Genomic DNA, 27,172 nt, shown 5'->3' with positions numbered 1-27,172 from the left:
ACATTTATTCATATGAAGTGTCAGGTATTTTAAGCAGGCATGTTCTACCTCTGTGTTTAACACATTTACTCCTCAGTTTTTCTGTAGACCACCTTCAAGTCCTTGAAGGCAACTGTAAGGCAACCCCAGAGCCTTCAATTCTCCAGGCTGAATATCTCTCTCAGCCTGTCCCCATACCAGAGGTGTTTGAGCCCTCTGGTCATCCTTGTAGTTCTTTTCTCGACCCACTCCAACAACTCCATGTTCTTCTAGAGTTAAAGGAAACTTTTTTGCATTTGTACCAGATACAATACCCGTGTTTTGTTGTGGATTGGTGTTTTTTTTTCATTTAATATTTTTACAGAAGTGGAGAATAGAAATCTCACAAAATTCCTTGTATTGTTTTCTCATTGATGTTCAGGCATAAAAAAAAAGTTGAGAATCATAGAGAAAAGGACATACTGCATTTAAAAATGCAGACAGTGATGTTTTGTTAGTGTTGATTTCTCTATCAATTACTATACTGGTTGCTGTAGCCATGTTTTATCTCCAGCAGTGTTATTAAGAAAAACACTAGGGAAATTCAGACCCAAGTTGTTTCACTATTATTTTCCTTTACAAGTATTACCTTTTAAATGAGATGTTGAAAGACTGCATTATCTAATTTTAATATGTCTGAATATCAACACAGACAACCTCTCCCACATAATTGCCTGCCTATGGGTAAGGCTTGGCCAACAACAGAAGTTTGCACATCTCCATAAGCATCTACCACAAACTCAATTTTCCATCTTGTCACACTAATGACTAAAAACTTTTGATGAACATGGGTGAATTTCTTACGTTTATGCAGAAGAGGAACTAGGGAGGTTCAGGATATTCAGCAACCATAGCAATACATTCTGTGAAAAACTGGTAATGATAATTATAGCCATTACCAGGTATGCACTAGGAGCCAAACAGAAGCTATTCCTAAGAGCACCAAAATTTGGAAATGAAAGTGAAAGCAAGCCATGGGCTGTCTGCTGTGTTACTAACCATTCTGTCTTCATACCTTTCATTTACGCTTTTTTCTTCATGAAGAAATCTGAGATTTAAGCATCTTTTCGTATGAGGAGCCTCAGATTCCTACTGCCTTCTGGCTAAAGCAAAGATTTATTTAACTGTATGGCAGTACTCCACTAACTTTCTTTAAAACTCTTAAGGGTAATTTATAATTCATTTTGATACATAAGTCCCTACACATAAATATGATTGTTTGAAGCGTGACATATCTAAAAGACAAAATTGGAGTTCTTAAGTTCTCTGAGAGTCTTTACCTACAAGCAATGCACCAAGAAACCAATATAACATGAAAGATGGATGCATTTATTCACTCTGGCATAGTACCAGAGAAACTAGAGCAGTGTGTTAAAAAAATATATATAAATATGCTAAATGCTTCATCACTCGTTCAATAAAAAGAAAAAAGGATCAGCTTCCTCATCCATACTGTCACTTCTGGAAACATTTATCTGTACCTCTGATATTCGAAGCTTCTCACATCACTCAGCTTTCAGTTCTTTTTTCATCCACTCTGCTGATTTCAGATTTTTAGTTACACTATGAGAGCTCTGTTGCCAGGGAAAATGAATGACGGAAAGAATATGAGAAAAGGGACCAAAAAGGAAAAGCAGAATCACAGGGGACATAGAATACCATTAAATCATTAGAATTCATCCATGTTTAAATCACACAAATCAAGAGGGTCAACTGATCCTTTACCAGGTACCTTAACAAAGCATTAACTTGCGACCAAATAATAATTCTTACTGCATTTTCTTAGTGTTTATAAAAAGCAGAGTACTGGGAGCTATGACGATAATAAAAGTTTACTAGCTTAAAATGTCATCTAACTTTGTAAGCATTATGCCCTAATATAAGTGGTTTCACAGTAAGAAGGTTTCTTAATTTGAAATGCATTAAAAATAATATTAAAATACTTTTAATTTAACAGAAAAATAATGCTATAACTTGGTTGAATTCTCAGTTGTTAAGTGGAAATAACTCTTGTTTGAACATGTCAATCTGTTTTGCAGCCAAGAGTAGTAACTACACTCAGTGTGGCTGATTTTAGCTGCACATTCCCCATTAATGTTAATGTGAGTTTCACAACTATATGGCTGCACATGGGTAGAGAATATACCCTCAAGTTATTAAATGGCAGTGAAAGAACAGAATGAATACATGATGATTACCCTGAAGAGGAAAAATGCCAGAGATTGAAACATCATAAAGAGTCATAAAATACGCAAAATCGGCTCAGAGAATGAAGGATAGAGGGAATAGAGGGGGGAAAAAAAAAAAAAAAGAAAGAAAGAAAAGAGCATTTTCTGGTCTTTCTAGTCGGTTACTTTTGGGAGGTCCTGCAAAGATTTGCCTCCTTTACAAAGTTTACCATAAAATCCAGAAGAAATTAGCACCCCTATTTTCTCAGTTAATGTCTATGTTCCAGATGAATCCATTGTTTCTTTAGACCCAGATCTAAATCTTTAACTTTTTTTTTTTTTTGCTGTTTAGCTGTATGCTCTGAATTGCATATAAAGTGAAAAAGTATTACAGCATTGCACCCCTGTGACTCATCTTTGCTGCTGACAGTTCAACAGTTTGTCTGGCAGAGCTGATTAAGGCTGAAAACAACAGCAAAAAAATGGCCCCTATTAATAGCTACTACTGTGAGGTTCCTGCCCAGCTCCAACTGCAACCACTGAAATACTGTGCCCTTATCTTCCTAGGTTTAGACTGAAGATTAAGTCATCAAATTCTGGCCTGCATTCCAATGATGCATATTAGTCTGCTGAAAGTCATTACTTTTTCAAGTTTTGCATTTTTTTGCTTTACATTTGGCAAAAATTTCATGAAAGGCTCTCATATATAAACTACTTCACATTAAGAAGCAAACTTAGAGGAGATGAACAGTTAAGTGTATGTATAATTAATGAAGGCTTAGGGTCATAGCTGGGGCTTGGGAGGATTGTTGAACACTTTGTACCTCCATGAAAAGCTCCCTGTTTATCTCTTTCTGCCATGTATACAGAGACACCGCTGCACAAATAGCACAGTAAGAAGAGAAAAGTCAATATTACCTTAGCCTGATCACAATAGGAGTACGAAGACATGAAAAAGTAGTCAGCACTTGACAAAAAATATATGAGAGTTGCTGGCCCATAATGTCAAATGCTAAATTCACCGTAGAGCCCTGATGCCTTTTGACTTCCATCTGCTCATGCTGATGAAATACAGACCGTATAGGCAACCCTTTCCCAGCACCGACACCACCACAGCATGGTTCACCATAGTGAAACAGTGGATGACTCCAATGGTGCAGATTTTTAGAGGTGCAGTATGCAGGCTCTTGTTCATCGCTGGTGAAAATGGACAGCTAAAGGTGATGACTGTGTTGAAAAGTAGTGTTTTGTTGCTGAGAATTTGCTCTATGAAACAGTGTTGTTGCACTCTCTGTATCCATTGCAGTCTCCATGGTAGTAAATACAAGGCATTACTTTCTGAGCAGCCTACGTACTTTTTAAAGAGAGTAATTATTTTCATAATTATTTTAATATGAACACTTTTTTTAAGTGTAGTTTAGACACCAAAGTACTTTCTTAGTTTAAAATACAATACAGGAATTCATTCATAAAGTATTGCTCAATTAAGTGAAATTGATACATCTGGTAAGAAAAAATAGGAGGCTTTTTTACGTACACTGAATTTTTCCACGTGAAATTTACTGCAAAATTCTACAGCCCAGTCTAGTTCAACAGATACATTTTTTCTTTTGGTTTTCATTGATCTTCCTTAGATGAACAACGTTTTTTAAATTCAGACTAAAAATATTAGCATTATGCATCTCTGTTTGTATGCCCAATTACAAAGACACACGTATAATGTACACACACCTTCATACGCATCCATACAGTGCCAGACATATGTATATATGCATATAAATATATGTTACATTTATACCACAATACCAGTTTTTTCCTTTTTCTCCAATTTCACATGGTATGCTTACGCCTAGGTGCACTTTTAGCCAATTTGGTAAACTATGATGAATGAAATTACTTTGTATTATTAGTTCACTTCTACTCAGAACCAAAATACAGTGAAAACTGGTTTCCACAACTTCTAATTACAAAACATTATCTACCTGAGTCTTCCCCAGCTGAGCAGATTAGCATAGATCTTCTCTGCTGACAGCTTTGACCTTCACTCCAGCAAACACTTGTCAAAATGCCAAAAGTAATTACCTGGCTGTTTAGGAAGGAGTAATGGGGTGTAGCTACCTACCTTTTCCTGTTACTGATCTAAGATGTCTATAAAACTTTGCCAAGAAGCATCTTCTGGATTTTGGCTTGCACATTTGTTTCTCATCTTCCTTCCTTTTTTCTTTTTCTCTCTCCTATTCAATTCCTTCCTTTCTTTCTTATTTTTAATAGCTTATCAAATATCATCTATATGATCTCCGGCCAACCAACCCCATCACCATTCTGGAGAATGAACTAAATAAGCCACTCGATAGATCATTCTACCAAAATGATTTTATGATTGCTGTCACCCCTATTTTGTTAGAGTGATGCGACCAGGAAAAAAAAGACCAACAAAAAGGCAGAAAAGCAGCGGCATGGGAATAAATTAAAATTATTCAGTAATAGAAGACCAACTGTTTATCCTCTGAACTATGTTTTAGAAAATCATTATGTTACAGCTTTTTTTTTTTTTTCCCCCATATTATAGACTTATAAACAAGAAAACAGAGGCAAAGAGAATTTACATGCACTTAATGAGAATTTGTAGCTAGATTAAATCTAGCATGTCTTTTGACTTTAGCCACCAAAAAGCCATACAACCTCTCGTAATCTGGAACATTTAAATTTATAGAATATATTTTTGAAAGAACAAAGAGAATTATGTTTTCCTGAAGACTGGATAATACTAGAAAGATTTAATTATTTTCAAATTATTAAAATGGTCATTATTCCTGCACATAATTTTCACCATAATAAATAACAAATGAAAAAAAAAAAAAAGAAACATTTCCTCCAAATAAAAAACGAGATTGAAAATATAAATGTGATTCTCTCTTATCTTACATGCCAGAAAACACACACCTCATGCACATGCAATCAGCTGCCTTGTAGTCACAGTATTGCCTAACAACTCCGTGGGCCATGCATATCAGGTGGCAGCAGCAGCTGCTGAAGTACACTTCAATCCACAGGAGAAAGACTGCTCCAAAAGAAGGCAGTACTGAAGCACAGGACTGAAATCTGCTGATCACTGTGCCCTTGTGAGTACAAATGCAGCAAACTTCTCTTCACAAACTCTCCAAAAGCTCTCAAATAATTCTTGTCCCACTGTCAAGAGCTCATTATTTCCTCTCTCAGGTACATTCCCATACATGTTATCAGTAGCAGAAGATCATGCAAGGGGCTGTTTTCAAGGCAGATAACGCGAGACTCTGCTGGGCCTCCAAGCTAAGCAGTCAGGCAAAAATCCTGCATCTGCCCTTTCATCGCAGGTCATGTTTGTGCCTCCTTCCCAAGATGTTATCCCAAAATAAATTGTGCTCTACCATGAGAACATATTGCTACCAGCTTTGGATCAGCCAACCCTGCCCTTTGCTACCAAAGCGCAGTGCTTCTGGAGAAGTGCTTTTCCACGTTATTACCTTTCTCCAACAAAAAGGGACGAGTGCCTGATTTTTAGATGATTCTGCACGTATTGTGTTCTTTTCTTGTGCTTTAAGTAACAGTTATTTTTTAAAGAACCCTGTAGTACTGCTCTACCTTTTTTTTTTTTTTTTCTTTTTTTTTTTAAAACATTTGGCTGATAGGAAAGCCATCACTTACAATCACAAGATTGCTAATCATCCAATTTCACCAACTAAAAATAGGATATTTAGTTACATCAGATAAAGAAAATTTTCCCACTAAAGTATCTGGCATGACTGTCCTCTGTTCGATTTGATGCCTACTGTTTATATGCATGTACAATTTAAAATGATTAAGTTTATCTTGTTCTGCATTTTGAAAAGTTATAATCAACCTGTCTAATGGCTGCAAAATCTTCTGACTGCTCTTTTTTTTTCAGGTTAAGGTTAGGCTAAAATACTACCTGACCTGAATTTAACTCCCTATTTATAATTACCTAAAAAGGTACTTATTTATGAAAAAGATATTATATATGCCTACCTCTTCTTTATATAAAAGCTAGCTAGCTTTAGATTAGCTAGCTACATAGCTTTCCTTACCAGATTTCTTCTTAGAGTATCATTTCTAAATAATGTCTTTAAATATACTTATGATCTGCTGGTAACAAATATAGTTTCTTAAGTGTACTGCACACGAATATGTAACACTTTATGGAAGTACTATAATGTTAAAAGATGTCTGGAATTGCAAGCATTATTATTGACTATGCCATATTACATATATATTTCTATTTTCCTGGGGAGCGGGTAGCTTATCATAGAAGTGTTAAATAAAATAGCAGCAATTTTGCCAAATAATATGATGAAATATGACATTAAACTGGTTGGTTTGGGCTTGGAGAATTTTGCTTGCTATTCTATGAATCATAATGTAACTTAGTTCTCAAATGTTCTCGGGTCAAGACATTTTGCTACCATGTTCACAGTTTGACCTGACAGTATTGCTGCTATACAGAAAAAAATAAAAGGACAAAAATCAACCATATTATTCCAATGACTCATTCTCAGTACTAGGGTCTCCACAGTATTTGTTTCTTGATTTATACCAGCTGAGAACAGTCCTTTTAAAAATTACATGTCTGTTTACAATATCTGTGAAAATAAATACATTGTGACTGATTCATCCTCTGTTACAAGCTGACTGCAGGAATTCGATTATTTAAAAATATTACATAAAGCAATATTTACCAAACTCAAAACCTTTGTAAATTTGCTTAATAAAAAATTAATTTTGAATTCTTAAAGAGCTTTCAGAAGGTTACCCTTGGACACTGAGAATGAAGGAAAGTTAGGCTGGTGAAAAGATGGTTTGCACTGGAAGATTATAAGATCTAGAAACAGAAAAAGATTTTTGTGTTTGTTACCAAGGAGGGACTGCAGGAAGATCCTGCAAGTTTCCTGCACTAAATTCTACAATAAATATCCCTGGATTTTTTTATTGTCTGCTGATATGACTATCATCAACATCTATACATCAATCCATTTTTTTCCTTAAACGTAGAGACAGCCTATAAAAATGGTTTAAGTAAATGCCTAACTTCTATGCAACTGTAACTGAGCTAGATGAATTCTATTCCACAATGCATTAACTTATATTATACATTATTTAAAGAGGGCTGTTTAAGAAAGTCAGCTTACAATCATTATTAACCTTTAAACTGATATAAATTAGAACTACAGAGAACTAATTTTTTACCTACCTTCATAGGCCTGACTACAGGTTGTAGAGAAAGCAACCAGTGGAAACATGAGTAGCTGTAAATCAGTCTTTGCAGCTACATGTTCTTCTAAGCATCAGTTCTGCTTACCTTTGTACCTTTGATAGACCTGTTTAGTTCAGGCATCAACTATCAGATTCTAAGTATCAATATATGTACTACATCAACAGCATGCTTGTTTTCATCTTCATTCATTACTAACTTGATAATCTTTTATGAGAGAGTCTTTAGTAAGAGGGAACAGAATACGATGAGGTGAATTACCACTACTATAACTGAAGGACAAAGGCTACATAACACTACTTGGCTCTTGGTTTTTTCTCCCCAGTCTGTAAGACACTTATCTAGCTCTAGAGTTCGCTGCAGCTAAGAAGCTTTGTGAAGTGTCATGCTGGAATGATAGCACTTTGCACAGTGAACATAATGAAGGTCTCTGTTACAACCAAAAGTGGACTTAAAGAATCTAGTTTCAAAGTAAAAAGATTTCTTTTTGAATTAAGATGCTTCTCAACTATTCTTAGATGAGAAGCGTATTTCAAAAGAAAAAAAACACCTACTCTAATTACATTAACGACCATCACTGTTAGAAGGAAGCCACTGGGCAACTCTATCCATGGCTGGGGGTTGGAACTAGATGATTTTAAGGTCTCTTCCAATGCAAGCCATTTTATGATTCTGTGATTTTACAATTCTGTGATAATTACAGATGTTTTCTCTCGTTTAGGACTGAGGCACATTTACCAAATCATACTACCTGTTAAAACTGCTAAAACTCATTCCAGAATAAAGAGGATATTGGCTGTCATAGTTGTAACATTTTTCATTAGGAGAACAAGGTGGCAAGGAAATTATCACCATATCAGATATTTGATAACAGAGGAGATTCTGAATGTACTTCAAAAATATAATGACATTCTATATTCAACACTGGAAGAATTTGAGGAAAATACTTCAGATAGATTTGATGATACAGTAGGTAAACGGGAATTGATCCACTACAGAGAGGCTAAGAGGTGAAAAGAGACAACGTGAACTAAGGAGGTTTGAGCAGAAGAAATCAGGTTTTGATTCAACAGACTTAAGAGAGCTAGCAATAAAAAAGAGCTGTCAAAACTTTACTTTTCGCATTAAAGACCAAAGAATTGTAATTCACCTTAAACCAGGGCAGCAGCAAATGAAATCAGCTGGACCTCACAGCCTCCTGGCTACGTAGTCCAAAGTTTCTGACACTGAAACTGTCAGTTCACTTCAAAGATGAACTTCAAATTATTCATAGACACACTCTCTCTTATCATCTCAGACAGAAAGATATCTAATTACATGATCTACAAAAATCCAGAGAGAGGGAAAAATTCAACCGCAGGCTTTCATCTTCCTCCACTCATTTTATTACAGCTGAATTATGAATCTTATTGTTGAAGATTTACTCCTCATTGTCCTGCTGTTCCTATTTCTATCTCCTTTCTCTACATTTATGCATTCTTTATGTATGTCTTTATACATAGATTTATTACGTGAAGATACAAAGTTATATTATATGAAAATATAGTTCTCTCTGAATGCCTCATAGAAAACATTTTTTTCTAATGATGCACAATAATATAAAGCTATCGTGTTTTTATCAGCAATGCTGGTATGGTCAGTACTTATTGGCTAGAGAAAAAACTGACTCCCAGGAGCATTTCTGGGATTAAAAGACAATCAATTTAAGTAGCATACCAGAACCTAATCAATTGATTCTGTCATGTTAGGTAAATTATCTTCTCTACTTTGCTAAATTTCAGACTGTGAAATTTATTATATTATGCTGTAAAATACCACTTCCCCCAGCCAATACAAAGAGAACTATATTTCATGACTAGAATGAAAACAAGAGAATATTCATATAAAATAATTTGTGATATTTTAGACTTACATCAAATTTGCTAGAAAGTTGAAATGTATGTTTCAATTACGCTAAAGGCTAAAACTACCAACTGCTGCAAACAGCTAAAAATCAGTGCATCTTCGGTACAAACCAATCATTTGTACTTCCACAGTTAATTCTTTAAAAATGTATTTGTAATAAATCTTTGTATGACTGAATTTATAAGGAAATTATACAAATTGATACAAATTGGAGTAGAATGAGGCATAAGTACCTTCAACAATCGAGTCCAGGGTCACTAACATGACAGGTCATTTAGTCATCCTGATTAAGATTAAAACTATGACATTTTGGATCACGCTAAATCAATGAGACAGCATTAGCTTAAATCACTAGACAAGGTAAGTTAACTCTAAGAGCTTTGAAATACTGTTTTCATATCAAAAGTATTGTTTAATGCTAAAAGCTAACGATCCTATTTTGGTTGTTTAGAGCAGATAATATTAGCAAAAATAATGATCTTCAATATCAAAAATTCTTTACAATATTTGTTGCCAGGGATGTTTCTCAACAGTTGGGACAATGACCAAAATTTGTAGATGCTGAATCTCAAAATCCATAGTTTTTTATAAATGCAGTCGTCTGCAGGCGTTTAAAATGTTAAGGACTTCTATCTACCTGCAATTATTCATTCTAATACTTTGCAGACAGGATCTTTATTCAAATTGATTTGTTATATAGTAAAAATGATACAGTGTTTTTGCTCTCACCATCCCTGCGTATTAATGCTCCAATTTTTTGCAGAATTAGAAAGGTGGCAGATAAATACTTTTTAGACAAGAAGGTTGTATCATTCAGCAACTCACTCCTTAAGTCAAGATTAATGGTTGCTCTCAAATCACGCAATTTTTGAAAATCCTGGTTTTACCTTTAAGACAACAGCAATCTAAAGAAACATAAATCAACAGCCCAATAAATGAATTCTAGATATTCTATTTTCATAATCCCTCTTTTTTATAAAAAAGTGAAAATTTGTGACTTGTTTTAATAGTGCATATCACAAAGTATATCTTAGATCCAAAAATCTGTACACCAGACCTGCTAATTCCTCAATATCTGCTTATACATTGCCTTTCACTGTACTTACAGTTCCCCCTCCCAAATATGCCAATGCTATGCATACATCACTTTGCTCTTCAACAATTTTTTTAACATCTCAGATGTTGGCTCTTCATGCAACACCAAACAAAGCAGAAGCATGATTCTTACTTGACAAAGGCTACAGTCACACATAAGAAAATGACTGTGTGCAGGGTTTTTCGGTCCTCCATCCCTTTTTCACTTTTTCATAGTCATCCTATGCTAAAGTTCTGTATTTGGATACTTCAGAAGTTTCCTCTTTTCTAATTATCACTGTTACTTTAAACGTCTTTGCATTTATCTCTGTTATTCGGGTTACCTATTAAACTGTACACATTTGAATTCACTGCTCATTACTGTAGTGACTATATGGCAATTTTACATAAATAGAATTATCTTCCTGCTAGTTATTCTTTACGAGATTTCTTCTAACCTTTAAACTGAAGAGAAATGAAATCCATACTCATTTGTCTAAATGATGTCATGTGCCAAATGCAATTACTCCTAGAACAGGTCTTCTATGTCTAGAGAAAGTTTATTTCATCAAAATGTTGCGATGCACCATTGAGTCTGGCTTATTAACCAGAAAGAGGTCATAGGACAGTTACACTATGCAAGATTTGTTCTATATTATGAGCATCAAACTGTGCAAAACTGGTATCACATTGGCAGTTCAGCTCTGTAGTGAAAAAACAAAGGTATTGTTAACTGTATTTTGCATAGCCTGCGAGAGTAAGATATACAGAAGTTTAAATTATTCTCCTTTTAGATTTCCCATAGAATTGTGTAGCTCTAAAAAATGCAAAACAGTAAAAACATTTACGAAGAATAGGGACTGTGAGATTCCAGATAAAATATCTAACCAGCAAGAACATGGACTTTGGAAAGCTTTTCTCTCCTAAGTGTGGGTCTTCTGCATACGAAGAAGAATGGATCTCAAAGACCAGGAAAATACAGTAAACCACTTTTATCACTATAACTTCCTATCTTTGAATTTCAGTAGATATTCTACATCATCCATCTGTTTTCAAAGTTGCTGTAAGTCCCACGCCTTCTCTAACCTGTATATTTGTGAAACTCCACAGCGGAGAATGGAAAACTTTAACATAGTTCTCTGTGTTTAAACAATGAAAATAAAGGATGTAATTTATCCATTTTGATTACAAAAATATATTCTACACAAATAGTAAGAGCTACGTGCTGCACAGAGCATGTTGCTATGGATAGTAATGAAATAAGAAGTTACTACAAAAGCTGCAGAAATAGATTCCTTTCTGCAAAACTGGATAATTTACATTCTAAATTTGTTTAATTTCAATCTAAGGATGGACAGTGAAATTCTTCTGTCAGTTACGTCTACTCATTTTCTGTAAACAAGATGGAGTAACATATTTACCTGGGCCTCCCCTGGCAATATTCACTGATTTACTCCACATTACTTTCCTTTGTTAAATTCTATTTTTGAATCACTTTATTCATTAAATTGTCAACTTCTAAAATTTCTGATTACAGCCAAAGCCTGAAAAAAATCTTATGTAAGTATATACTGCTGTTGCTCTAACTTCTAAATTTGATTTTGGCTTTAAAGATTTGCAAGTGAAAAAAGTTTGCTTAAAATAAGTGATCTGATTTACAAGCACACTGTCAGACTACTGCATCTTTATTTATTAGTTAGAAAAGGAGGAGATACTTTTTAATTTAGAATGTTTGACTCCTGGACATATATATAATTTATTTTTGTTATCATTTTTATTATTATTATTTTGCTAAAAGGCAAATACAGGTTTAGTTATAAAAAATACGGTTATACTTGGTGACATACTGACAGGAGTTGATGTAAGACTCCTAAGAATGTTCTTCTGCAGCAATCAAAACCTGAAAATTTTAATGCACTAAACAAACTGAAGTTAGGAAACGCATGGAATATGAATATTATAGTAGATAAAATACAATTTAAATGATTAAAATGAGCTGGTGAGTCCGTAGTACTGCCTCTTGCCTCCATGACCCCCTAACTTGTCAGAAATCTTTAAGGTAAAGAAGGTGAAAAAAACTACTTTGATCCCAGTGGGAAGAAAAAACTAATGATACTTCCTCGGTTTTGCTGAAACAAACTATTTATAACATTTATAACTGCATTTTAATGCATTCTAATATATCCTGAATATCTCCAAGGAAGGAGACTCCACAACTTCTCTGGGGCAACCTGGTGCAGTGCTCCATCACTCTTACTGAAAAGAAGTTCTTCCACACGTTTGTATGGAAACTCCTGTGTTCAAGTTTTAGGCCATTTCTCCCTATTGCTAGGCACCATGAAGAAGAGCCTGGCCTAATCCATTTGCCTCCCATCTCCCTTTAGATGTTTATAAAAATTTATCTGATCCCCTTTCAGTCTGCTTCTCCCCAGGCTGAACGGATCCAGGTTACTCATTCGGAACTTCCTCCAGACCCTTTATCATCTTTGTTGCCCTTCGGTGGGCTTCTAGGAGATCTCCGGCCTTTTTGATCCAGAGAGCCCAGAACTTGACACAGTAGTCTAAATGTGAGCTCACCAGGGCATACTATAGAGGGTGGATCACCTTCCTCTACCAGCTGGCCATGCTCTTTTTAATGCACCCCAGGATACCATTGGCTTTCTTGACCACAAGGGCACACTGCTTGTCCACCAGACCACCCAGGTCCTTCTCTGCAGAGCTCCTCTCCAGCAGATGATCCCCTAATTTGTACTGATGCTCGTGGTTATTCTCTTATAGACACTTTGAAAATAGATTCTCGATCCTACAGAGTCCTGGCTGAATTCATCCATAGGGAAGCAGAGGTTGTTAATGGACAGTTTTGGGCTCCCGGTAGTTTTCTAAATGAACTTCTTTTTGTTTCTATTTGTAAGCAATATTGCAACTTGTTTGTTTATCATTTTTAAAAGCTATCAATTAGGTAATTTGGAAACAAATCAGTTATCAATTGAGTTATTTTACATAAATGATTTCTTTCAGTCAACAACTCCTCCATAATATAGTTGACAGCCAAGTTGATTAGAAGCCAAGAGCAGTCCTTAGAACAGTGGTATTTATTCAGATGCAGTTTAGTTCCAGATACTCAGTATTTACTCTCAGGATTAATGGGTCAGGAAAATTGCATAAACACTGCATCAACAAAGATATATATATTTATATCTTCTTTTGATCTGTCAGTTATGGCTAACACACAATACCTTTTTTTTCTTCTTCTGAAGGTATCAGAAACACAACGGTAATAAATTCTCATTCAAAAAAAAAAAAAAAATCCAACATTTTTTCTGAGATCAAGACAACACTGATAATTTTTCACCATGCTAAGCCATGCTTATTTGTCTCTGTTTAATCCCTTTTCCCTATAAACATTGAGTTTTGGGGCATTTTTAATTAATTCAGAGTTGTTATACTTCCCATATGAGCCCCTCACCCCTCAATTGTTTCCCTTCTTAATGCCAGCCTTCCAGGGAGAAGTGTAGTCTCCATGTGTCTTTCTGCCTACAGCCCTCTAAACTGTGAGGCCACAGTTTTGCAATGGAGGATAAGGATTCTTACCTGCTGCTTTGGCAACATCTGCAGTTGAAATGTTTTGGAGGTTTGAGTGCACTCTGAAGGTCACAGCTGGTCCCAGCATGCTAGAAAAGATTATTAAAAAATGTAAGACTCATAATCAAGATACACGGCATAATATTCTTTTTCAAAATAGGTTTTTAAGGAGAAACCATTAAGACGCCATTTAGCCCTGTTCCTTTTGCTTCATTAGCTACATTTGCATACATTCTTATACCTCTTGTGGTTTTTCTTTTTTTATGCATGGGTCTTATGTCTGTCTGAAAGAATTTCAGAGATATTAACTAAACTTCAAATAGTCCTGTAAACAACTATTTTTATTACAAAAATGGAAAAATGAAGGCAATGAAATTATTATTCACCCAAAAACAACACAGAACTCCACTGGAATTCAACATCTAAAAAGATTACATAAAGTTCCAAATTAACACAAGTTTGCCCTCTTGTCACGACTCTAAATCGGAGGAATGATTAAAAAAACTCAGAATACATACGTTAAACATGTTCTGTGAGAGCATACTTGGGGAAAAGATTTTGGACAAAGTCAGCTGATCCAGTGGCTGACTTTGACAAGAAAGATGGCACTAATTCTTATCTTTTAACAACAGAGGTTACCATCTATCTGAATAACTTATGAAATGATGAAACTGTGGTGACCATTTTGGGTGTATCCTGATGGATCTTTATGGTTTTAGAATCTACTGCGCATTTGCAGAGCAAGGTACTAGTTAGCTAAATGAAGAGAAAGGTATTCAAGGTTTCAAAGAAAAAATCATTTTGTATTTTTCAAGGAAAACAAATCTATAGATGTAATACTGCATTCATTCTCCTTTTATCTCAATAATATCCAACTTACATGCACATCTTATGAAGGAATAAAGATATTTCCATTCTACTATTATTCTAAAATGCATAAATATACAAAAAAAAAAAAAAACAAAAACAAAAACAGAAACAAAAAAAAATAAGAAAACACACTCGACCATGGTAAAAGTATTTTTAAGGAATTTTTTTCAGATTGCAAGCTACAGTAGTAACTGTAATATACATTTATATAAGAGCAGAGAGTGCAAGGGCTGAACAAACATGAAAACTGGCAAGTGATAACAGTTTTCTCACATATGTGTTATGTGAGTGCCTAATTTTTTATTATTCACACAAACAGCAAGAAGCATTAGAATTATTTTATGGATAACACCTGCTTCAGCTGTGGTAAACTGATAAGAACCATACAGGTAACGTGCTTTGACCTAATATAGCCATGACTCAAGAGAGAATGAAATCTGAAAAATTGCTACATAAAAGAAGTTGAAAAATAATTTTGCTGCAGGGCTTGAAATGAAGTATTAAATTATTCTTTTACTAACACTTCGCATTTGTATTTTCCATTCATACAATGAAGAGCAGTTAATGAAGTGCGAGCACTTAATTGCATCACATATATCCTAGACAGAAATACCTTTAAACTTTTTCCATTTTAAGTAGAAGTAAACTACTGTTGACATTAAGACTTTGTTTTGAGGTCACAAAGGGAATCAGAGTAAGATTAAGGAGCCTCCCTTCAATCTTTTACTCGTAAAGCATGCACTGTGTGTATTTTATTCTGTAGTTATTAGGAACTGCCATTAATCAACCATTTTTCTTTAAATACTCTTCTGTGTTGGAGAAAACTAAAATACAGATTTTATTGCTAAAGGATACTCCAGATGTCAAGTCATTAATGTTCAAGAAATGCATTTTAATAATGTTAGGCAATTATAAAGCATTTATGAACATCATTTAAGTAGTATGTTTGGTTATAATACTCTACAATTGCATTACTTAAGATACATAAAATGTGTTACAGAAATTCAGGCCATTCCCCAGTTCTGTCACTAACACAGAGATAATCAACCATAACAGCCACCTGGAATTTGGATATTATCATGCACTGAATATAACCAATCTTGCACTGTTCTTCCTGCATTCCCAACCTAAGAGAAATGATGATTCCTCTCTGGCTGCTCAGACACAGTATAATTAGTGGTCTGCTTCAAACAAAAGCAAATAAAAACAACCTAGTACACATCTGTTCCACACCAAGGACCATGTAAACAAAGAACTTCAGGTATTTCTCCCAATTGTGAAGAACCTGGAATTCATGTCAACTTTCAAACATGGTGTAGTTACACTTTGGCTTTATCAGCAAAGATAAAGAAGTTGACCCCACCTGAATGAGCCCAGTGGACTCAGGACTCAGAGTAAATGAGTTGTGCCAACGTATGTGCTGCCACATGTATGTGTGTGTGTGTGTGTGTGTGTGTATGTGCCACAATGTATGTGCTCTTCATAGCTAAGAGGATGTAGAGAAATAGAGGGAAGGATAGGATGAGATATAGGGTGGGATAAAAATTCCATATGGGGCAGGGATTATATTAATACCCATACTTTCTGCAAGAAAGAAGAAATCTAAGAATCATTTCAAATGTCTGTTCTTGCACTGTTAGATAGGATACTATTTTTTCTCCATTGTAATAATCAACTGATTGAATATAAGGAAATAGTCGAGCACAACATAAGCCCAATTTCATTAGGAACATTTGCAAAATAAAGAAAATAAAGCAGCTCCTGTCACAACTTTTTGCACATTGGTATTCTGTCAATTATTTAAAAGCAAACAAAAGACCCTGAGATTGTTTGGCCAAAATTGCTTTTCTGCTAGATATTTGGGAACTGACTGCTCAAGAAGCTCATAAAATGAGATTTTTCTCATGGGGGGCTTCTGGTAAACGCACTCAATAAATAAACATTTCAATAACAATAGATTCCCTTTGGGGAATTCCTCATTGTTCATTTATATGTTGGACGAGACCATTTAAACAAAGCCAGTAATTATTTGACTGCAAAATATTTTCAAAAAGACTCTTTTGACGAGACGGTGACTATCTTGAGATAGGGTACAAAGATGTATAAAATACATCCATGGTGCTTCCTAGCCAGAAACTTTTCTTTAGATAAGGCTGCTTTCTCATGCAGCTGTCAAAGCCTCTGCAATCTACCTAATATTAATGGCAATTATTGAAATACCAGGGCTTGCTGAAGTGCACACTAATGTTTATGACCGGACGAATTGCAAACATACCACTGCCACAAATCAAGGCCAACACAACCCTGCTCGGCAGCAGGCAACGTCATGCCAGAGCCCAGCCAGCCATGCCCAAGAAAGATACCAGAGAAAGAGACACCAGAAATATAAACAAAGTCTAACACACACAACACAGTGTTCCTTTTTCCTTAACCAAGAGATTAGAAGTGGTAGGTGGTAGCATCTTTCATCTATGAAAGCAATGTTTTAGATAAGATTTTCGTTTAATAATGTTTTTTCCCAACAAGGTGCATGATATGCTGCTATGGTTATAACCAAGTAAATGTGCAGTTGACTATTCTAACATAACTGAACTGAAATCCACCTTGTGAGTTTTGGAAAGTATCTGAACTATACCATAATCACATATACTATTTTTATTTTTTTTTTCAGAATAGTATATTCTGATGTATTTTTGAATAACGGTAAGCAACTCTGGTGTCTTCTGTCCATGCAAAACACAAGGTCTGCTGCAATGACCTGCTAAATTTATTACTAAGAATTTACTGACTAATTACTGTTGGTTGTCACAACTTGTGCTTTTTAAAATATATTTCAATAATGTCGCCTTCAGCCACATCAGTTTTTTTTTAACAGACATTCAAATATTGGAAATAGTAACACTTAAGTGCTGTTGTCTTATATTCTGTTTACTAGAGATGAAATAATTACAGTGTTTATACCAAAACTACTTGAAGGTTGATTGCTGATTTAATAACATCCCCTCCCCTTGGGTTTTTATTTCCCATCTGAAGGTGGGGGAGCGCAGAACATGCAAACAAATAAATATTCTTGAAGTAAAACAGTAGTATTTCTTTTCATTAACAGTTTTACAGATTAACAACATTTTTATTTTGTCTGTCAACAAATGGATGATTAATGGATGAATAAACAGAGCTGGACCATGATCAGTATGGCAAAGTCCATATCACTTTCAAGCCTTTAGTTATATTTATGAACGACAGGATTTAAATCTCCATAAATTTTGTACCAAGCTTTGTGTGCCCGTTCTTCTCCCTCATGTGTGTGTACTTTAGTACTACAATATCATACAGAAGGTTTATTGTGAAATACAGTCACAGTCTATCATACCCTCTAGTGGAAAAGGATTTGAGAAACATGTGCCAACATGGTTATATGCACTCTTGAAGATGAGACATAGAGCTGATGCCAGATGAAAATGAATTGAGCTTGCATCATACTTTAAAAAAATAAAAGCAGAGTGTGATTTCTCAAGATAGGAGGAAGATGAGGGGATCAGGACTGGATATTGCTGTCATTAAATAGTCTCTTAATTACACTGTTTCATATAACAGAGCTTGCCTTTATAAAGCTTAAATTTGAAATTAGAGTTGCCACTTGTCTATATGTTCATTTCAAAATCCTTTAATCTCTGGGGGTTAAGAAAAGCAATTAGTAACGCTCCAGAGGATTGTGCAAAGTGAATTTTATAGCAGTGAAGGTAATTGTTTCAGGAAATGTTTGGTGGGCTTGAACTAATGACTTGCAATGTGTACATATTTCTGCGCTTTCTGTGTTTAGGAATGTGAAGTTTATGTCCATTGTTTATATTGCACTTCAGCCTCTTCTACACCCTCTCAAATTTGGAAATGTAAAATGCTCACACTTGTGTAAATGTGTCATATATTGTAAGTATTAGCTATAAACATACTTATATCAAATTGAATTGAATTGAAAAAAGCATGTGATTCACAGAGGTGTTTTTGTAATACATTATGTTTGGATAACATGATTTACAGAGCATAGCAAAAGCACAGTAATGCACCTGGTCATCCTTATATATTACAGAGGTGGATTAAAAGCATATAGTTGCTATTTGGGCTCCTTCTATTATTCAAATTAGCTATAAATCCACCAATAACTTGATACAGGCTTCACCAATATTTTTGACCAGAACCTCTGATCAAAAGTTACTTTGTGGATAATTGCTTCAATTCTATTTATATTATCTATACATAAGCAGGTACTGATTAAACCTCAGATATTCTGGAAATCTGTGAAGAGTTTATTGTGCTCTGGTATCAACTTCTACAAAATAACTTCCCTGAACTGCTGGGTAGAATATTTTGATCATCAGCTAGACTTAGTGCTAAAAATGGCCACCTTTAATATACTTATTGTTTATAAAAGTGCTTAATTTTGTATCTGAAGTGATCAGAACTTCATGTACAGCTGTATCTACTCTCCCATTTCTTACATCCAATGATGAATTTGATTATTCTTTTTTCCTATTTCAGTCTTCCATTTCAATCTTTCCAGTTCTTGAAACCCTTCTCTGGAAACTCTTAACATGCTTCTCAAACAGCAGAACAACAAAGGGTGTTCCACAATGAGCTGCATTACTGCCCAAAATGCATTATCTTAGCCATTAATATTTATATCCTATACAAAAACTAAATTTGTATGCATTTGTTTGCAGCACGGTCTGCAGACATATTTCTATATTCAACTTGCAACTAAATTGCAGAGGGAAAGTTAAAGAAGATACATTGTACAAACAACAACACCATCAATAGGTGACAATGGCAAAATACTAAAGATGAGTATCTGATTTGAGACTGCCTCCTGAGAATGAACACTGTCTGGGGGCAGATAACATGCATCCCAGGGTCTTGAAGGAACTAGCTGATGAGGTTGCTAAGGTATTCATCAAATTGCAAAAGGCAGGGCTGTCAGGCCAAGTCCCTGGTGATTGGAAAGAAGGAAACATCACTCCGTTTTTTAAGAAAGAGAGAGGAAGATCCAGAGAACTACAGTCCATTGAGTCTCACCTCTGTGTCTGGGAAGAAAATGGAAAGATCCTCTTGGAAACTATGTTAAGGCACACACGAGATGGACGAGGTGGTGTAAGACAGCCGGCATGGCTTCATGAAGGGCAGATGATGCCTGACCAATCTGTGGGCCTTCTTCGAGTGACAGCATTGATGAACAAAGGGAGGGCAACAGATGTTGTCTGCCTGGACACGTGCAAGGCCTTTGACATCATTCTGAACCACATCCTTATCTCTAAAATGGAGAGATATGGATTTGTAGGCTGGATGATTCAACGGACAGTTGCAGCCAGAGGGTTGCGGTCACTGGCTCTCAGTCCAGGTGGAGGCCAGAGAGAAGTGTTGTCCCACAAGCCGGTTTTGGAACTGACACTGTTTAACATTTTACTAGTGACACAGACAGTGGGATTGAGTGTATCCTCAGCAAATTTGTGGATGATGCCAAGCTGAATGGTGCAGCTGACACAAAAAAAGGAAAGGACACCATCTAGAGGGACCTGGACATGCTTGAAAAGTGGGCCCATGTGAACAAGGCCAAGTGCAAGGAGCTGCACTTGTGTCGGAGCAATCCCAGATATGAGTACAGACTGGGATAAGCACTCACTCAGAGGTGCTCTATGAAGAAGGACTTGGGGTTTCTGATGGATGAAAAGCTGCACACAAGCCAGCAGTGTGTGCTTGCAGCCAACAGCATGTTGGGCTGAAGCAACAGATGGGTGGCCAGCAGGGAGAGGGAGGGAATTGTTCCCTTTTTCTTTGCCTTGCAAGGCTCTATCTGTAGTACTGTATCCAGGCCTGGGGCCCTCAGTAAAAGAAAGACATTGAAGCAGATTCAGAGGAGGGCCATGAAGATTGTCAGAAGGCTAGAGCACCTCTCCTTCAAGACTGAGGGAGTTGAGCTTGTTTAGTGCAGAGAAGGCTCAGGGGACCTCACTGTGGCCTTCCAGTACTTGAAAGGAGCTTATAAGCAGGAGGGAACTGACTTTTTACACATTTTGATAGGACTGTGATAGGACAAGGGGGAGAGAGTTAGATTCATTGTTTGGGGAAATTTTTTACTTAAAGTGCTGGAACAGGTTGTTCAGAGAAGTGATGGATCCCTGAAAGTGCTCCAGGCCATGTTGGAGGGGCACATCTAGTGAACACAGAAAGGAGTTGGAACTAGATCATCTTTAAGGTTCCTTCCAAACCAAGCCATTCATCAATTCTATGGAAAACGAAAATCCTTGCCATGGGAAAGACACTAATGGCAATGCTTACAAATTCACCAGCTAGTGAAGAATTTTCTATTATCATTTACATTTGATTAGAACAGTTTACACCATGCAGCAGGGTATGATATATTCAGCAGATTGATTAGAAAGAATAGCTAGATAGCCAGTTTGAGAGCAACCAAATCCTGCAAATGGAGTTACATGAAAACAAAGCTTTGGGCCAAATTTGATGGTAACAGTTCAAATTTACCTCTGTAATCCACATATATAGCCATCATAAATCAGATAATTATTTGGACACCTTGCACTGTCCTTTCTAGTCCTTCTTCATATGCTCCAATGAAGTAATTCTGCTGCACTTTTCTCACTGATTCTACTGTCATTAGAATAATTTCAAGAATGAAGTCACAGAAAACATATCATTCATCCATAAAGGGATATTTTCCAAAAACACCGGTCCATGTTTGGAGAGTCTCTGATACCAATAAATACTAAAATGATTGACTTTTACATATTTTCATATTAATTGTCTATTATATAAGCTTTTCTTTCATTTTTTCTAAATACACTGATGCTCATTTACAAAGCAAGACATGATAAAAGAGTACTTTAAAGATGTTACAACTCAATTCATCTTAGGTGAAGATTTTTTGCTAAGCTTATAATTTGAAATATTTTAAAAATGGGCAACGCTCCATTTGGAGATCGATGCTATATTCATTTGTTCTTATTTTATTCTTTACAAAATCCAACCTCCAATGATTACTCAAGATCTATGAATAACATGAAGTTTTAAAATAATTTTTCTATTAATCTGTCATAAGCCACAAAACTTGATATTTTCACCATGGTGAGTACTTGAAAGTTGCCAGCTTTGCCTGCTATGTTAATATGGTTCTTAATTGCAGCATCTAAAGAACAAAACATGCAAGTGCTACAATTTTTTTGCAACAAAAGACTTTCAGACTGGGACAATGGTCTCAAAATACTGCTTAAAATACACAGTGCATTTTTTCAGTCTCTAATGATTAAGCTAAACAATAACAAAGTTATGTCTTTAAAATGAAACAAAAAGAAAAGATAACAGGATTCTATGTATATTTTTTCTTTTTCTCTTGGTAGTCTGGTTAGCACACAAACAGAAGCCTTAAGATTTTAGACAATAAACATTCAGTGTATTTTGCTGGTATGAGGCCTACATTGGCACACCTATATTAGTAACAATTCTGTTGAACTTGCATGTAAAATCTGTCTCCTGTGCTGATAGCCACCTTATCCTCAGTTTGCACAACTGACTTTTAATAGCTAATGAAGAGCATGACTCATGCTAGGACTTCTGCAGAAGTAAAGGTTCAGCATGCTCATAGATTTGACAGGATCCAGATAGGACACCTTTTTTTTTTTTTTTATGTGGATTATGCAGCGCAACTGAGAACCAACGAAAACAAACTGCTACAGCCTCCATTCAAAATGCTTTGAAACTCTGAGCTAGATGGCTACAACCAGAGCCCTACTGCTTGCCCTTTCAAGAGCCTTTAGCTCTGAGAAGACCAACTGGAAGACTCAGTCCTGGGACCTAACACCAGCAGCTCTTAGGGAGAGACGTGGTGCCAGCCTACTTCCTTTGCAGAGGAAGCATTGCAGGGGGAATTTATACAATCTTTCAGTCACATTTGCTCCCATTGAATTTCATTCCCTGGGAATACAAAATTTCCCAGGAAGCTCGTGGACCTGTATATTTGTACAATATTTTCTGGATAGATGTTAAAAAAAAAAGTGAAGAAGAATAATTTATTTGTTCTATTTGGCCAGCAGGTCTGTAATACTGATTTCATGCATACATACAGGTAACAGAAATATATAAAAGTGTGTTTGTGTGTTTGAAGGAGATCAGGTAGCCAAAGAACAAAGGATAAAGAAAGACAAAGAGATTAATTTTGCATATTTCTCATAATTATTCTTTCAAATAAATCTTTAAAAGAATTTTCTCTTCTAAATTTATTTAACCAGTTGCCCTCCACTATAGTATTTTCCAATTCTAATATTAATTGTATTATTTGTAGACCAAGTTTTAGTTCTAGAGTGAGAATCACAGTTCTAGTTCTATGTTTCTAATCCCATATCTATCTGTCATCAAATTCTGTACCATTTCAGGGAAAAATCAAGAAAGCTAACTTGAGTTTTAGTCTACCCATCTGTATAATGGAAATAATTACCTGTTAATAAAGCTATACAAATTCAATGCAGTGGCACATATTCACTGCCTTGCTTGAGACAAAGGAGTATATTTTCCCACCTTATAATATGATGGACTTTAATTTTATTAAAAATGAATACAATATAGAGAAAGTAATATAGAAAGTACAGGAAGAAGTATGAAGTTTAAAGTAGATAAACTTTAGAAGCTCACTTGTCTATAAAAAAACTTCTCCCGAGTGCATGGATATATGTTTGTAACATGGGATTTCATTCTATGTTTGATTACAAAGGTGCAAATCCTCTGATTTAATGAGATGAAATGTTGTAATGGAAAGCTGAAGTTAGTACATTTTTATTTATAAGAGTCTTCCTAGATTTTTATGGTCTCTCTATTTTGTCACCTACAATTCATAAAATGCTGCAGGCCAAAATCCTTCTTGTTATTTTTAATATATTTTTATATTTTTCTAGCAGGAAAGTTACAGTGGAGAAGGCAAAATGATCTTGGTTATATGCACATTTATTAAAGAAAAGCACACAAAATATATTGTACCTCAGGGGAAAAAAGCCACAAGACTAATGTAATGCCAAGGCTGAGAAATCTCTCATTTTTAAGTAAAGGAATGCGTAGTTGAAACTTCCACCTTATTTTTGTTTCCTTATCCTCATTTCTATAAAATTGATGCATCTTTATATTAAAAATTAGTTGTCAAATAAGACAATATGTACCAGAAAACACAATGTAATTTCTTATAAAAGCCTGCATGGAATGAGTTACAGCAGTACATTTTTCAGACAATTTGTTTTCCAGACTCATTAAATCTGTAGAAGAAGTCAAGTTTGAATAAAAGTGGTGCCATTATTTCTGAGTTATGCTTTTATATCATTTTAAACAAGATTATGCCAAATAACCTTAGCCTGTTGGTTTGTTATTTAAATTCAAAAAAATAGATCACAAATGCTTTTCAACTTTTTTGAAATGTATATGCTTTTATTGACACCAAGGAAAAGTACAGTTTTAAATAAAAATGTTGCTTAATTTCTGGACAATAAATGTAGTGGAAGTAAAAATTCAACCTACTGATAGCTTATACTACAGCACAATAAGGAGAAGAAGATGGACTGAATGGTTTTTTATAAGCACAGTACCTGAGAAGTCCTCTCTATATGGCACAGATGGCATAATCTGCCAATCTAGAAACAAAAAACTTCACAAGATTCACCCACGGGTGCAGAGAATGAAGAAAAGATGTTTCACACTGAATCAAGGAGAAAGGAACCATGGAGAGTTTGTACAGCAGTGGCAAGTTTCATGTTACTGGCCAGTACAAAACCTAACCAGACACTGTGCTACCTGTCCCACTACAGTTCACTGGGTTAAATAAGCCTCCCTCACACTATCCTGCCTTTCAAGCTACCGACAATTTACTGAGATGTTCACATTTAGAGCGTACATATACCAAATGTCATAATCCATCAGCATGATGAAGTGAAAATACCAAGTACTGTTCCAGCGTTTAGGTTCTGGATGACTGAATATGATTAACTGGCTGATTGAGTTTTCCAGGTGTTAGAAAAATAACATGACAAACAATGAACAAAACCTATATAGCATGATTAGGACACTACAGCCAATGCACATCCATAATAGGTGAGACTCAGAGCTCCACTCGTCAATGTGCCTGCCCTGCGCTTTTAATTTGAACAAGTTTAAAGCTTTCCTGAACTTTCACCACTTGGTTTGATTTTCAAATATCTTCCTCAGTCCACATTCTTTTCACTGGGATGGTTGGCTGGCTTTTCAGATTGTATTATTCCAACCCAACCGTTTCAGTCCTTCCTAAGAGCAAGGATAATGATAACTACTCATAACTACTCACTACTCATGTGAGACACTTTTTTTTAAAAGGAGCCAGAAAGTGTCAGTACCCTCACTGCTAAAAAACCAGAAATTTAAAGTGTGGTGAGAGTGTGCCCCCAGCATTTCTGGTGATTAGCCTTCCAAATTCAGGCTTTTGTTAGATTACTGTTTTCATGTAATTACTTAAAAACAGAGTTGATGCTAAGGACATGACACAGTACAATAGGACAATAGGAAAGTACAACAGGAAAAATCAGTCTTGACTTACTTTTTATTGACAGATGCTCCTTATCTTTTCAAAATATTTATTCAATAGGATCCCTGATGTTCAAGAATGAATAGTGGTCAGATACCAGAGCAGATAACTATTTTTAGGATCTTTAACTTCATTTTTGGCAGACCTTGGGTAGTATTTTAAAAAACTGATATGAAACTATAACGACCTTAAGGACATTTCATGACCTTGAATTCTGCTGGTACCATCTAGTTCCACCTCAGAGATTCAGACTCAGTTCATTTGAAGCCAAGTCATGCCATGCTTTTTATATTTTTATTTTTATTTTTATTATTTTTTAACAGAAGCATTGTTTAAACTGACAGCTGACTTCTGGGACTGCTGAATACTCAGAATGATAATTGAAGCCAACAAGAACTCAATAGTTGGAGTTCTTCACAGAAGACAACAGTCTAAGACATACTCTTAGATATCAGACAGGACATTTCAAATTAGTAGATGATTTGCCATTAATACTTTCATGAATAAACTCTAGCACTGTATTGTTCTTATAATGACTATCAATTTAAGTTTGTCAAATGTTTTGATAGACCCACAGGAGCACAAGAGCACCATAGGAAAACAAAACAAAACAACAGCAAAACTGAGAAGAAATGGATTTTCTGACCTCAGAGCAGGATTTGAATAATGTGGAATAAAGAAAGCCTGAAGCCACACATTGAACAATGAAGATAAAATGGAACATTGAGGAGCTGCTCATTAGCTGAGCATTTTATTTCCTGCATATGGAATCAGACAGAATTCTGTAAAAATATATAAAAATATATAATAAAATATATAATATAAAATAAAAATATATAATAAAAAAATGACTAATCAAGATTAGTCATTATTGAAAGGCTGATATTTTTGGTCAGCTGAACAAAAAAATTAAAAAAAAAAAAAAAAAAAAAAAAGAAAGCAACCACCAAACAGTAAGTTTAGTTTTCACCAAAGTCAATTGTTAGTTTATTTTTTATCACTAAAATTGAAGCATTTGCCTTACAAACCAAACATAATTAAATTTTGAAATGAGTCATTTCTTTCAACTGAAAAATTATAGCATTTTATTTTCAAAATGTCAAACAACACTGCTGGAATTTTTTAAATGGATTTGCCATCTGAAGCTTCCGTATAGTTTCCATACATAGCTTCATTTAATGCAAATTTTCATTTTTCATGTAAAACACAATTCAACTAAAACATTGAGTTCATCTCTAATCTCAGTGTGGAAAGTGAGAGCATTCAGGTGAAAGCTGAACAGCCAAACTGTGGCCTCTCAGTTTGAGCGTTAGAGTCAAAAAGCCCACTGATAGAGGTTTTTATCTTAGCATTGGATGTGTGATACATGTGCAACCAACTGTACTGATAGGGAATAGATTAAATTTTATGGTTTTGCAATCCAGGAATTCACATTAGATAATCAGAATCAGCTTAGAAAATCTGTTCACATTAGCACTTGAATTTCAGTGAGTATCCTGTGTATCCCAAACATTACATAAATAGTTTAAAGGCCAATATAGACAACAACTGCTATGCTCCAAAATAAAAGTAACAGATAAACATTGATGTTTTTTATGGAATGAATACAGGGTGCCCTATTACAGGTTTTCCATTGAAAAATTATGGAAATGCTTTTTCTCAAGTTACCACATGTCCTGGAAGGACAGT

General features: G+C 35.2%; 1 protein-coding gene across 1 annotated transcript in view; it reads right to left on the bottom strand.

Annotated features, from left to right (window-relative positions):
- PTPRN2 (protein tyrosine phosphatase receptor type N2) overlaps positions 1 to 27,172 on the bottom strand; it is a 622,313-nt gene that overhangs the window by 333,269 nt on the left and 261,872 nt on the right. The window contains exon 11 of the mRNA XM_042817469.1: positions 14,023 to 14,102. Coding sequence (XP_042673403.1) covers positions 14,023 to 14,102 — 80 coding nt within the window. The remainder of the gene's footprint in view (positions 1 to 14,022; positions 14,103 to 27,172) is intronic.

Source organism: Centrocercus urophasianus, unplaced genomic scaffold (genome assembly GCF_019232065.1).
Source record: "Centrocercus urophasianus isolate 14NV4802_14NV808 unplaced genomic scaffold, USGS_Curo_1.0 seq_16, whole genome shotgun sequence".
In the NCBI taxonomy this organism is placed as follows: domain Eukaryota; kingdom Metazoa; phylum Chordata; class Aves; order Galliformes; family Phasianidae; genus Centrocercus; species Centrocercus urophasianus.
The sequence above is the reverse complement of the archived record's forward strand: the minus strand, read 5'-3'. Positions and strand labels throughout refer to the sequence as shown.